Genomic DNA, 13,364 nt, shown 5'->3' on the forward strand with positions numbered 1-13,364 from the left:
GATTTTCCTCGGATAGGTAGCGGATTTATTGTTGCTTGTGGGCGTGGCCTGTTCAGCATTGTAACGATGTTCAGATTGCAAAATTAGTAGTTATTATATAAACACACCCTAAAGCAGGGGTCACCAACCTTTTAGAAACGGAGAGCTACTTCTTGGGTACTGATTAATTTGAAGGGCTACCAGTTTGATACACACAGTTTCCAGTTTGATCTGAAATAACTGCTCAATTTACCTTTTATTATATGTTATTATTAATGATGAATAATATTCATCTATGTGAAGACACTGATCATGTTAATGATTTCTCACAATTATCAACAATGATTTAACAAGGTAGGAAACAGATATTTTTAAAAAATGTTGAGAGACAGAGTGAAAGTGAGATGAGAGAAATAGAGACAGTGAAAGTGAGACCATGTTGGTGACCCCTGCCCTAAACTATTCATTTTTTTCCACACGTCGGTTGACATGCTTAGCTTTGGTGCTTCTAGCTAGAGTGACCGGTTCATCTATCAGCCAATCAGAACACAGCGTTGTTTTATAGGGTTTTTTGTTTGTAATTAGGAAACTTTGTGAAAGTAGATCGTGTGGAAAACCAACATTTCAGTTCGTTATTCGTCCCCCCACCCCGCGCCCCCCCTTCCCCCCATCACGTATATGAGCTCCGATACATTGATCGGCGAAGTTTTCAGTGGTTTATTGGCTAAATATTGTGTTCTGATTCATCACCACCATTCATGTGGCACTGCACTGGACATTATTGTATAATAATTCATACAAATAATGTGAAAGTAGGCCATTGTATCCTTTTCATATCTTCCAGAAACATCTCCTAGATATTCACCCCTCTGCTGAGTGCCAGAACTTCCTCTCAGACTCAATTAATCACCCTATGGGGGAGGTGGGGGGGGGGGGGGTGTTTACCGGGGGCTTGGAGCTCACACGGCCATCTCGGTCCACTGACTCAGCGAGACGCCGGTGCTGAGTGTGGAACATCAGCGTTATTGCACTGTGTGTTGGGAAATTCACGCCATATTGTTTTTGGTATATTTCACTAATCCTGGTGTTCCGATTCGCATCAGATGCGCCGGTGCCATGTTTCATGTTACGTTGTTTGAATTTGTTCTGTTAATGAATGCGTGTTGACATTAAATAATGTTTTTTTCAGCATTAAGTGTAGTGTTTGCAAATGATTTTCATTCAAATCCCTTGGGTCCATCTGAGTGCTGGAAGGTTTTCAAATTATTGATATTTATATCTCCTTCTGTACAAGTCGAGTTTAGGAGCCTCATCTGACTCGTTTACATCTCTGCAGACTCGTCCGGACTCTTGCATCCAGCGTCATATGGTTCACTTACATCTAAAGAGAAATATTATCTGGCTCAGTCACCTCTATGAGAAACTCTCATTTGACTCACTCACGTCTCCGAGAGGCTCATCTGACTCGCGTATGCCCTAAACTCCCAATTATCTGACTCGCGTACGCCCTAATCTCCCAATTATCTGACTCGCGTACGCCCTAATCTCCCAATTATCTGACTCGCGTACGCCCAACTCTCCTATCCATTTATCTCATTTGCGGTCGCCCGACTCCTATTTAGTGCACTTCTGTAGGCCCAAATCTCTTTCACTTGTTGACTTGCATACAGCGACTCTTCTTGTCCTGCTGACTCATGAACGCCTGACTCTTCTCATCCTGCTGACTAATATTGTCTAATCAGCTTCTACAGCAAGATCTTGTCTTTTGTAATCAGACCGATTTACAATTATACTTTCATGTAGTCAGACGTGTCGTACACGTGAGAAGTGGATTAACTGAACACGTGCAGTACGACACGTCTGACTGCACATTCCTTCAAATTAAGAAACAAATTAATCCCTCCAGCGGGAATCTTCTAAAACACGTGTGTATTAGAAACAGCTCAAAGCAGCAATTTAAATAGTTTTTTTTAACTCTGTGTTTAATTCCAAAGTGAAAATATTGATATTGAAGGAAAATTCCAGTTCATGACCAGGAATCTTTTTATTTAATTTATTTTAGTCTGGTATCAAACCCTTCATTTGATCCATAATTCATTTATGTAGGAGTCGAAGTGAAAAATGTTTGTCTACCTAAAAATCTTTTATATCCCAATAAAATCACACAGTTTCCCGAACAGGGATCAGTTTAGAAGGTGGTTCTAATGCGATTTGCATTCTGAGTTCCTGAAACTGCTCGAGTGGGATTCTTGTGCTAAACATGGCCAAAGCTGAAAAAAACTAAAAAAAACAATGATAATTCACTCCTTTCAGGCTCTGTAAAGTTTTGGGAAGTTTTTTTTTTTTCCAAAGTGTGGCTCTTCATGATGTCATGAAGGGTGGAAATCCTTGTATGGACACTTCTCATGGGAGAGCAAGAGCACACCCACCACCGTGCTTCATTCGGCGCTGCACAGGAGTCACTCGAGAAGAACGTCTCCAAAGAAGTGCGTTCGTGGATGTGAGGGAAGGAGAACCTTGTTCTTGCTATATAGACTCTGGATCAGACTCTGGATCAGATGTGTATGGCTGTAATCAGAGGTGCAAAGAGTAATAAAATATTCTAAAAGTAGCTGCTACTTTAATGAAATTTTACTTACATATGAGTAAAGTTACTGATATAAAAATCTACTTAAGTAAAAAGTAGCTATATAAAATGTACAAATTTACCAAATTACCTTTTTATTTTAAACGGTGGGGTGAGGTGGGGGATTCTGGTGTAGTTAAAAAAGGACAAGCACTTAAAAATCTCAAGCGAGTTTTTAACTGAGCACCTTTACAAGTAATTTATTATAAAAAGTGAAATCACAAATGCAGATTTTTAATTCAGAGAGAAAAGCGAGCGCACGTGTTGAAGAAGTAGATGCTGAACTCAACAAACATCCTGAACCATCTAGAGACGTACCAGTGCCAATTGGATCCCACTAGAAGTGTGGAGTTTTGACATTGGACCTCCTGGAGTGTTTAAAGGCTCTGGAATGGAGAAGCTGGTGCTGGATCTGTGATGATCACAAATGCTGAGCTCAGTAGCTCCTACTTTTATACCAAAGACTGTAGAAAGAACATGAAAGTTCTGTATTGTTGAAAGATTTATGATCACACTCTTGATGTCACCCAAATGAGGGTGAGGTTCCCCTTTTGAGTCTGGTTCCTCTCAAGGTTTCTTCCTCATAACATCTAAGGGAGTTTTTCCTTGCCACCGTCGCCACGGTGCTCATCAGGGACAAACACACACCTTCACCTTCAATGTTGATTTCTGTAAAGCTGCTTTGAGACAATGTCTGTTGTGAAAAGCGCTATAGAAATAAACTTCACTTGTTGAACAAGTATCAATTCAACAGTATTTCGCTTTCAGCTGAGGTCTCCATCGTCTGTCCTGTTCGTCTCCATCTTTCTTTCCTGACTTTAATGCATTTATTCTCAATCAGTGCAGTAGTTTCCGGGGCATGATTTTGATATTTTTTTCTTGATTTCTTTTTTACTGAGTAAAGGAGGTGATTTAATAAGTATTTATGTACAATTCTAAATTACAGTAATGAGTAAATGTGATTAATTAATATACGTATCTGATTGTTACCCAGAGTTTATTTACGACTATAAAGTTTCTGCTTTATTTATAGCGATGTCTCAGCTCACAGACGATTTTTACACTAAAGTCGTGTGTGCTCGCGACTGTTTAGCGCCGCCTATGCCAGGAGCTTCCAGGAGCTTTTGGAGAAAAGCGTAAAAAAGCTGTATCTTTCTTTTATAAGTCTGAAGACCCTTCGGAGATATGAAGGACACAAGTCTACTTTATAGGTGTGTGTGTGTGTGTGTGTGTGTGTGTCCGGGTCCTTTTCAACACTAAATATTAGCTTTTTATATAACTGGATTTATAAAGACGAAGAACTGTATTCTCAAGAATATAAGTTTATATGTGTGTGTGTGTGTGTGTGTGTGTGTGTGTGTGTGTGTGTGTGTGTGTGTGTGTGTGAGAGAGAAGCCTGATTTGGTCCTGAATTAGCACTACAGCTGTGGCACTTTGCTCTATTAAAGTACGCTGCTTTCATGTGCTCCCTAATGCCAGGGCTGATTAAAGTGAACAGCAGGCACTAATCCCAGATATGAGACACTCGTTTACCTCGGAGCGTCTCCGTATCGGCTCTCTCCTCTTTCAGGGCGAGGGAGGGAATACAGCCTCATGAGAAAATGCTGCTATAAACCTGAGCTGCCTTTTTAAAGGCCTACGTGTTTTAGTGTGAAGACCAGAGTGTGAATGTAATGAAAGAAAAGTGAACACACTGCTGCACATCTCTACAGCACGGCTTCTGGAATGTACAGCTTTTTCCTGCATGTCCTGTAGATCCAAAATCGATTGATAAAATTTGATTCTTTACTCTAATGATGCTTTCATCATCCATGACGTCTTTTCAGAGATACACTGCCTGTGACACCAGTGGGTGGAAACTGCACAGATTTGTACAGGACGTTTCTTTGGTAGAATGATATTTTCTCTTCACTTGAGCTTGGAGACCCAAACCTGTTCCAGCATGACACAAAGTGCACAAAGGCAGCTCCATAAAGATCTAAAGATGGAGGGGAAGATCTCCTGCTATAGACCTCCAACCCAAATGTATGTGAACGCTGACTGCACCCCAGGCCTCCTCATCTTCTCACCTTCTCCAGCACCTGACTTATAGAAGAAGAATAGAATTGCCTTTATTTGTCATTACTTTACAGCACAGTGAAATTCTGGGTTCAGCCATGATACAGCACCCCTGGAGCACAGAGCGTTGAGGGCATTGTTCAAGGCAGTTTGGCAATACCGGGACTTGAACCCCAGACCTTCCGATCAGTAACCCAGAGCCTTAACCACTGAGCTTCCACCTCCACATGAATATCCACAGAATCTCCAAAGAATCAATTGGAGCTTCTTCCCAGAAGAGTTCACCTTATTATAACAGCAAATTGGGACTAAATGTGGAATTGGATGTTCAATAAGCACAAATCAATCTTATGAATATAAGACCACTCTTCTGGGAAGATGTTCCACTAAATTTGTGGAGATTTATTTAACCATAGTGTGTTAGTAAAGTCAGGTAGTGATGTAGGTGAGAAGGTGAGGAAGCCTGGGGTGCAGTCAGCATTCACATTCATCCCAAAGCTGTATATTCAAGTCAAGTCAAGTTTATTTGTATAGCGCTTTTTACAACAGACATTGTCTCAAAGCAGCTTTACACAAAACAACAGTTAAGGTGAATGGTGTGCATTTATCCCTGATGAGCAGCCGTGGCGACTGTGGCAAGGAAAAACTCCCTTAGATGTTATGAGGAAGAAACCTTGAGAGGAACCAGACTCAAAAGGGGAACCCATCCTCATTTGGGTGACATCAAGAGTTTGATCATAAATCTTTCAACAACACAGAACACTGGAGAGTGAGAACTAACATGAGCACTGGAGTATAAGATTATAAGTAAATGTTCTTTCTGCAGCTTTATACAGTCTATATGGTTAGTAGCTCCTAGTTTTATAAGCTCAGCATTTGTGATCATCACAGATCCAGCATCAGCTTCTCCATGCCAGAGCCTTTAAACACTTCAGGAGGTCCAATGTCAAACTCCACACATGTAGCGGGATCCAAATGGCACTGGTACGTCTCTAGATGGTTTGGGATGTTTGCGAGTTCGGCATCTACTTCTTCAAAGGTCCGTAATCATCACGAGGTGGGAGGTGACTGGAGCTGGCCAAACCTCAGGGTGTCTCGGGATGGGGAGAGAAAGAGAAGCAGTGGAGAGGAATTAGCGTAGCTGCTGTTCATGATATTAACAGCACAAGTTGATAATGTGCATGTGATCAGATGTTCTGGAGCACAAGGTTATGATATGTGATGTGTGTTATGTGTAGGCTTTGCTAAAAAGATACGTTTTTAATCTACACTTAAACTGGGTGAGTGTGTCTGAGCCCCGAACACTGTCAGAAAGACTATTCCAGAGTTTAGGAGCTAAATGTGAAAATGCTCTACCACCTTTAGTGGACTTTGCTATTCTAGGAACTACTAGAAGCCCAGAGTTTTGAGATTTCAGGGAGCGTGACGGATTGTAGCGTGTTGAAAGACTGGATAGATACATGGGAGCCAAACCATTTAGTGCTTTATAAGTGAGTAGCAGTAGCTTGTAGTCTATTCGAAACTTAACCGGAAGCCGATGTAGGGACGATAAGATTGGGGTTATGCGATCATATTTTCTTGACCTTGTAAGAACTCTGGCTGCTGCATTCTGAACTAACTGAAGCTTGTTTATTAATGATGCAGGACATCCACCTAGTAATGCATTACAGTAGTCTATTCTAGAGGTCATAAACGCATGGACGAGCTTCTCTGCATCAGATATAGACAACATATTTCTTAGCTTAGAAATATTTTTAAGGTATATAGTCATGCTTGAACAGATTTGGATCTCCCAATTTCATTCAGGTTTGGGAAAATTTCATGCTACAGAATCCAAAGACGTTCTAAACAATTGAGTGCCTCCATGTTTGTGGGAACAGTTTGGGGAAGAAGCACATATGACTGGAAAAGTCGGGTGTCCCAATACTTTTAGCAGCTACTGTACTTCTATATCAGCTTGCAACCAAAATCCACGGCTGTGTGATGTTCCAGAGAAATCACGAGGCATCAACAATCCTGAAGCTTTTTCTCGGAATGTTATAAAGCGCCGACACTGGAGACTCCTTCCTTAAATTATCTCCTTCCTTAAAAAAATGAATACATAAATCATAACAGTTTTATACTTTTTCTTAAAATCCATTGATGTGGAGTAACTGCTGTGACTGAGCTGTTGCTATAGAAACCGTTAGCATTAGTATTAAAGCAGGGAATTAAACTGTCAGGGAATAAAGCAACTTCTGACCAATCAGAATCCAGGATTTAACAGAACTTTTTTTTTTTTTTTTAATATAAATATATATATATTTATATATATATTTATATATATATATATATATATATATATATATATATATATATATATATATATATATATATATTCTGGTAAAGAAAAGTGGAAAAAGAAAATGTCATGCCGATGGTCCTGAGGTCCCGGTCGGGGCGTCGCCGACTCAGTTTGTGTCTTTGTCTTAAGACATTTTGAAAATTCGTTTACCTGAAGACGATTTGTTCAGCAATAATGCAGAAACGCCGAGACGAGCAAAAGCAGTGTGCATACAGAGGAAGATTTTATTTTCTTTAGCTCATTGAGGAGCCTGTGGAGTGAATCATCATCATCATCATCATCATCATCATCATCATCATCATCATCATCATCACTGTCCTTACAAATGTTTGCCATCATGATCTCTATCTGTAGGTAATGCGATTAACAGCAAACACAGCGTCTGATTGGAGTCAGTCATGACACCACCTGCTACATAAACATCTGGGTTATTTTCCAGAGAAATCCGACAGTACGGGAGGAACGTGTTGGAAAAGAACAACAAGAAGTCTTTTAGTGAGACAATTTAATGTACAGTTCACATCGAAATCAGGTAAATATCCATTTTCTATTTATACTGGGAAAAGGAATAGAAATTCGAGTACAGATTCATTATAACTTACTCACGGGCGGAAAAACGCAGCTTTGGGAAACATTGCATTTCTACGTGGTTTGATTGACAGTTTTCACAACAAAATGTGAATTACAACGCGTTCTTCCTTTTTTTTGGTTCAATATTAAGAAAAAAAGAAGAAAATGTTGTTTATTGTTTCTCTGTCACACACACAGAGTAAAGAAACAACCCCCCTCCCCCCCCCCCCCAAAAAAAAAAAAAAAAAAAACCAACGGTAAATGGCATTTATTTATTTTCTCGATTTGTATAATCACACAGAATATAGTAGTATTGTGATCATATTCATCATATACGGTGAATTTCCTTTTCACATTTTGACCCGAAACGAAATAGTAATTTCATGTTTTTTTTGGGGGTGACATAGACCTTAACGCGAAGATCCAAACAACGTGTAAAGGTCATGTTTGTTTTATGAGTCATGAAAACGGAACACAATCAAAGCTTATAAATGATCCAGACCATGTAGATTATTACACTGTTCTCACACAAAGTGTAGTAATACAAACCTCACAATAGCAAATCCGATCAATGGCCAACACCTCAATCCAACATCCAATCCAACACCTTCTTCTAACCTGGACATCAATGGAAATTTCATTGGACATTTTTTTTTTATAGGAAGAACTGTTCCACCAGCTATTTTCAATAAAAGGTTAATTATTTGATACAAATTAGAGTCAAATATTTGGAAATCATGGTGCAGGGTGTGGCAAGATGGGGCAGGGTGGGGCAGGGCAGGTGGTTTATGAAAATCCTGTAAATGGTATAACACTAAAAAGAGGACATGTGTGTGACTCCCATTTCCTGTCCCTCTCTATTTGCTTTTAAAAAGCACCTAGTGATCCATATGAACTTTTTTAGAGAGAAACCAGAACATTGGATGAAGCTACTGATGGATTCTGCATTGATGGTTGATCAGTTTTTTTTTCATTCATGGTCTCACAAAAGTTCTGCAAACCCAAAATAAAATTAATTAATTAATTAATTAATTAATTAATTAATTAATTAATTAATTAATTAATTAATTAATTAATTAAAAGTTGTTTGTTCTTTTGTTTTTAAATAAAATGGAATGAAGGTGTTGTAATTCACATTTAGTTTTTTCAGTTTTTCAAATTTTATATAAACATTTAAAGCAAAGATCCAACCAATGTGTAAATGTCATGTTTGATCATTTGTCATGAAAAAAGGAACACAATCAAAGCATTATTATCCAACCATATGTATGCAGTATAAATATGTATGCAGTATCTCACAAAAGTGAGTGAACCCCTTAGATTTCAGCAAACAGTTAGTATATTCTCAAGGGACAAAACTATAGAAATGAATCGTTGATAGAATTTAGAGTATCAATGTGCAGCTTGTATACAGTACAGATTTACTGTCTGAAAAACTAGCAAAAAAAGTGAGTCCACCCTCAGTGGACGTGTCAAAACTGTGTGAATATTTTGTGTGAGCACCATTGTTATGTAGCACTGCTTTAATCCTCCTGGGTATGGAATTCACCAGAGCTGCACAGGAGCTGCTGAATGTCAGACACTTGGAGCTTCTCCACCTTCCGCTTGAGGATCCCCACAGGCGCTCAATAGGGTTCAGGTCTGGAGACATACTTGGCCAGTCCATCACCTTCACCTTCAGCTTTCTTAGCAAGGCAGTCGGCATCTTAGCGGTGTGTTTGGGGTCGTTGTTATGTTGGAAAACTCTCGTTCGGCCCAGTTTCTGAAGGAAAGAGTTTCATGTTCTGCTTCAGAATCTCATAGTACATGTTGAAATCCATGTTTCCCTCATTGAACCGCAGCTCCCCAGTACCAGCAGCACTCATGCAGCCCCAGACCATAATGCTGCCACCACCGTGCTTGACTGTAGACAAGACACAGTTTTCTTGGTTCTCCTCACCAGGGCGTCACCGCACATGCTGTACACCCTCACAAGTTTATCTGAGTCTCATCAGACCACAGGATATGATTCCAGTAATTCATGCTCTTGGGAAGGTCTTCTGCAAACTGTTTTCTGGCTTTCTTGTAAGCAATTACTGAAGAGGCTCCTTCTGGGACGACGGTCTGCAAACTGACTTGTTGCGGTGTGCGAGTGGACCTTACAGTTCTGCTTCCTCCAAAGCAATCCTGCAGCACTCATGTGTCTGCAGCTTCTGCACCTGACGCACAGCACGAGGACTTGACTTCTTTGATGGACCCTTGTGAGGTCTGTTCCGAGTGAAACCCGTCTTGGAAAGCCTCTGTATGACCCTGACCACTGTAATGTAACTCAGTTTCAGGATGTTACTGATCTTCTTATCGCCTCGGCATCTTTGTAAAGAGCAACAATTCTAATTCTCAAATCCTCAGAGACTCTTTAACATGAGGTGCATGTAGAACATTCAATGGTCAGTATGAGAGAATTAGACTTAAAGCACCAAATTTGAACTGCTCTTATACAAGATACACACATTTGTATGGTGAAGCAGACAAAAACATGAACATGATGAACAGGACGTGTGGCTTTGCATCGTTACACCACATACAGCTGTTATCACTGAGGGTGTACTTACTTTTGTTGCCTGTTATTTAGACACTAATGGCTGTGTATTGAGTTATTGTTAGAGGTCTGTACTGCTATACAAACTGCACATTGATACTCTAAAATATATCCACATTTCAGGTCTATAGTTTTGTCACTTGAGAAGATATGGTTGCTGAAATGTGAGGGGTGCACTTACTTTTGTTAGATACTGCTATAAATATACCGGATGATTCTACCGATTCTGCAGTAATCTGACAGAGTAGCTCTCCACCGTTCACCTACATTCTAAAGGATTCACGAAGCACCCATTTCATTTGAGAACTTAATGATGCCTCCGTTGTCTCTGGTATAAGGTTTTAGCAATACAATATAAAGGACCTACGTTGCAAGTAAATAACATTTATTCATTCAGGATATCTACTTCAAATAAATCCCGATAACTCAACGTGATGTGTAACTATGAAACGTATCTCCAGTTGATTTCTTTTCTTCTTTTCTGCGAGACTGCTGCCATGACTGACAGCTTAAATTTCATTTTTTGGCTTCAGTCCCTTCATTTAGCGTGTGCAACTGAAATTTCCCACTGTAATTAATGTTAATTAAAGCCTGGAAATGCGGAGCACTGTGGCAAGACCATGACAAAGTGTCGTTAATTGGCTGCCAGATTCACTAAACCCACCTGTCCGATGAATAGAGCTCTCGAGGGGCAATCTGAAGTTTCATATTTTTTACTTTTTCTTATTTCGCCTGAACGATGATTTAAAAAAAGATCACAATGCTAATCCGGGCAACTTTGCCAACAACATCTAATGTTTCTCTGTGATTTACGACATCACTGTGCACAATGAGCAGATTTACTGATGGGGTTAACACACTTACACAGATAGATACACACCAAAGGTATTCAACTTATTTTCCCCGTTTGGTCCTTGCTAGCTGGTTTGCCCATTGTTGTCTGAGCAAACGGCAGTCGGACTTTGTCCTCAAACGGTGACCGTTTCTTCGAGCTTCTGGTCCAGCTTCGGCGTAGAGTTCGACGCCTTCAATATAAACAAACACTGAACTCAGTTCTGTCTTAACTAGAACTCGCAATGTGCCCACCATTGCACTCACATGATAAGCAGAAGTTTGTCCAAAGCACATGCTAATGGTCTTGCCTGATTTGGAACATCTGGTCTGATCTTTAATTGTGCCTGATATACGCAGAACATGCGGTACAGTTGAGGATCTCAGTGCTGCAGGGGGAGTCCGAGTGGACCAATTTGGGGAGAAATTCTGGGAGGAGTTTAGGCCAAGTTTGCCCTCTCAGATACTTAAATAGTTTGGATCTCGGACTAAGTCAGCCCACGGTTTTGAGACTGATTAGATCTTTGACAAATTGGGCTGGGGCTGGAACAAGTCAGCCAGTGAGCTTAAGCCAAGTTTGGTCTCTGAGAAATATTTTGGGTGACTAGGTGGTGCCTGTGAGTTGGAGCTGAAAGACTGAGGTTTGGAGTTAGTCATTCCATGTTTGACCAACCATAAATACAGTATGGACCAGGGTTAGGAGCAAGTTAGCCCATGATCTTGGGCCATGTCGTGGGTTTGGCCTACGAGTCAACCCACAATATTAAGAGAGATTTTGGACCTTGAGTTCAGGCCACATTTGGAGTGAGAGCTTACTTGATGGAGAAGATATAGCAGTGAGATTAGGAGATGGTTTCGTTGAAGAGTAATGGGCCTGGTTTTGGCTGCATATTTGGCCCAGGTTGGTTTGAGTCAAGTCCAGGTGGTGAGATTATCCCGTGGAGGAATACGGTGTGTCACTGTGGTAATTATAATCGGGGCAAATTTTCTGCACCAGTTTATAATCAGTGCTGTAAAAAGAGATGTAGATGCATATGACCTTAAACGGTTTGGAGCACAGCCATGAGACGTGACTCTGTGTCTGCTCCTGGTAGCACGTTTTCGAGACGTCGAAGCCGCACATCCCCGACTTTTTGTTCCGGTCTGTTTTTTCGTACTCCACTCGGCAGTTGAAGGATTTGGTGTCCTTGGTTTCCACTGTGCTCTGTTGTGCCATTTCAAACTCCACCACTTTGGACGGAGGCACCAAACTCACCGAGACATTCCCTAAGCCGGTGGAGTTGTGCCGGAAGTAGACGCTGAAAGTTCCGTTTCCGTGATCCACTATCTTCCCTGTGATCAGGAGGTTCAGCTTCACTGTCTTGATGTTGGAGTTGAAATCTCCCCAGCCGAACATTTTCTTGAACTTGCCCGTCTTCACTATGGGTCTGCGTTTAGTCCTGCTTTGCGCCTCCCCAACAGCTGTCTGGTTAGATAACCAGTCCCATGAGTCGTCCATTTTTTCCAAATATGTCATCTGCCTCATGCTGCTCTTGAGAGTGCGATATGCTCTAGAGAACAAGCGCAGAGGGTTTGGCATGCGGTTGCTTAGTCCTTTGGGGGAATCATTGCCCTCATTATCACTCTCTCCCCAGTCCACAATGCCCAGCTCGGGAATCTGCAGACGCCTGCATGTGACCTTCACAAAAAGAGAGGGAAAAAAACAAGACACAGTAAGCGTTAGAGCATGAACTCCCAGTAGAAGCTATTTATTTTTAAATCAGCCATGAAATGTACATAATAAAGGGTATGGCACAACAAAATCTAGCGTTCAGGTTTTCTGCAAAAAAAAAAACAGCTACAAAAAAATCATTAAAAAAGTAATGAATTAGGCGAATGCTGCTTTCAAACGTTTCCTGTCTTGGTCATAATGGAGAAATGTCCAGTGGTGGACAGTAACAAAGTAAATGTGATTCACTATTGTACTTAAGTAGCTTTTTCCTGTATCTGTTCTTTACTGAAGTGTTTCCATTTGGTGAGATTTTTACTGTAGCTTCACATTTCAAAGTCAAATCTTTTACTTTTTACTCGACTACATTTTGTGAAATCAGTCGTTTCTTTTTATTAATGAGGAAAAAAACTTAACTGGTGAAACACGCAGCGAGTCACCAATCAGGATCGAGCGCACACTCTGTTTTACACGTGTTCTGATTGGCGCTTGGTGTATCTACTGATCACCAACATACAGTTCAGCATCAGTTCAACATCAAGCAGAACATTTAGAGAGGAATTAATGATGAATAAACTCCAGACTCGAACTCGACACAACACACGTGACCTCATTTACGTGATTTTTTGGAAGTATTTGAAAAGAAGGTTTTGGGTTCATGATGATTGTA

The 13,364-nt window shown here is 40.5% G+C and overlaps 2 protein-coding genes across 5 annotated transcripts in view; one reads left to right on the top strand and one right to left on the bottom strand.

Moving 5' to 3' along the window:
• The window catches only part of LOC310723321 (uncharacterized protein), a 487,719-nt gene that overhangs the window by 106,938 nt on the left and 367,417 nt on the right, over window positions 1-13,364 (top strand). The gene's annotated exons all lie outside the window — the stretch shown is intronic.
• The window catches only part of nxph2a (neurexophilin 2a), a 33,497-nt gene continuing 29,512 nt past the window's right edge, over window positions 9,380-13,364 (bottom strand). Inside the window, exon 3 of the mRNA XM_083536132.1 lies at window positions 9,380-12,664. Coding sequence (XP_083392258.1) covers window positions 11,918-12,664 — 747 coding nt within the window. The 3' untranslated portion in view covers window positions 9,380-11,917. The remainder of the gene's footprint in view (window positions 12,665-13,364) is intronic.

The sequence above is a fragment of the Silurus aristotelis genome (genome assembly GCF_946808225.1).
Source record: "Silurus aristotelis genome assembly, chromosome: 3".
Lineage (NCBI taxonomy): Eukaryota > Metazoa > Chordata > Actinopteri > Siluriformes > Siluridae > Silurus > Silurus aristotelis.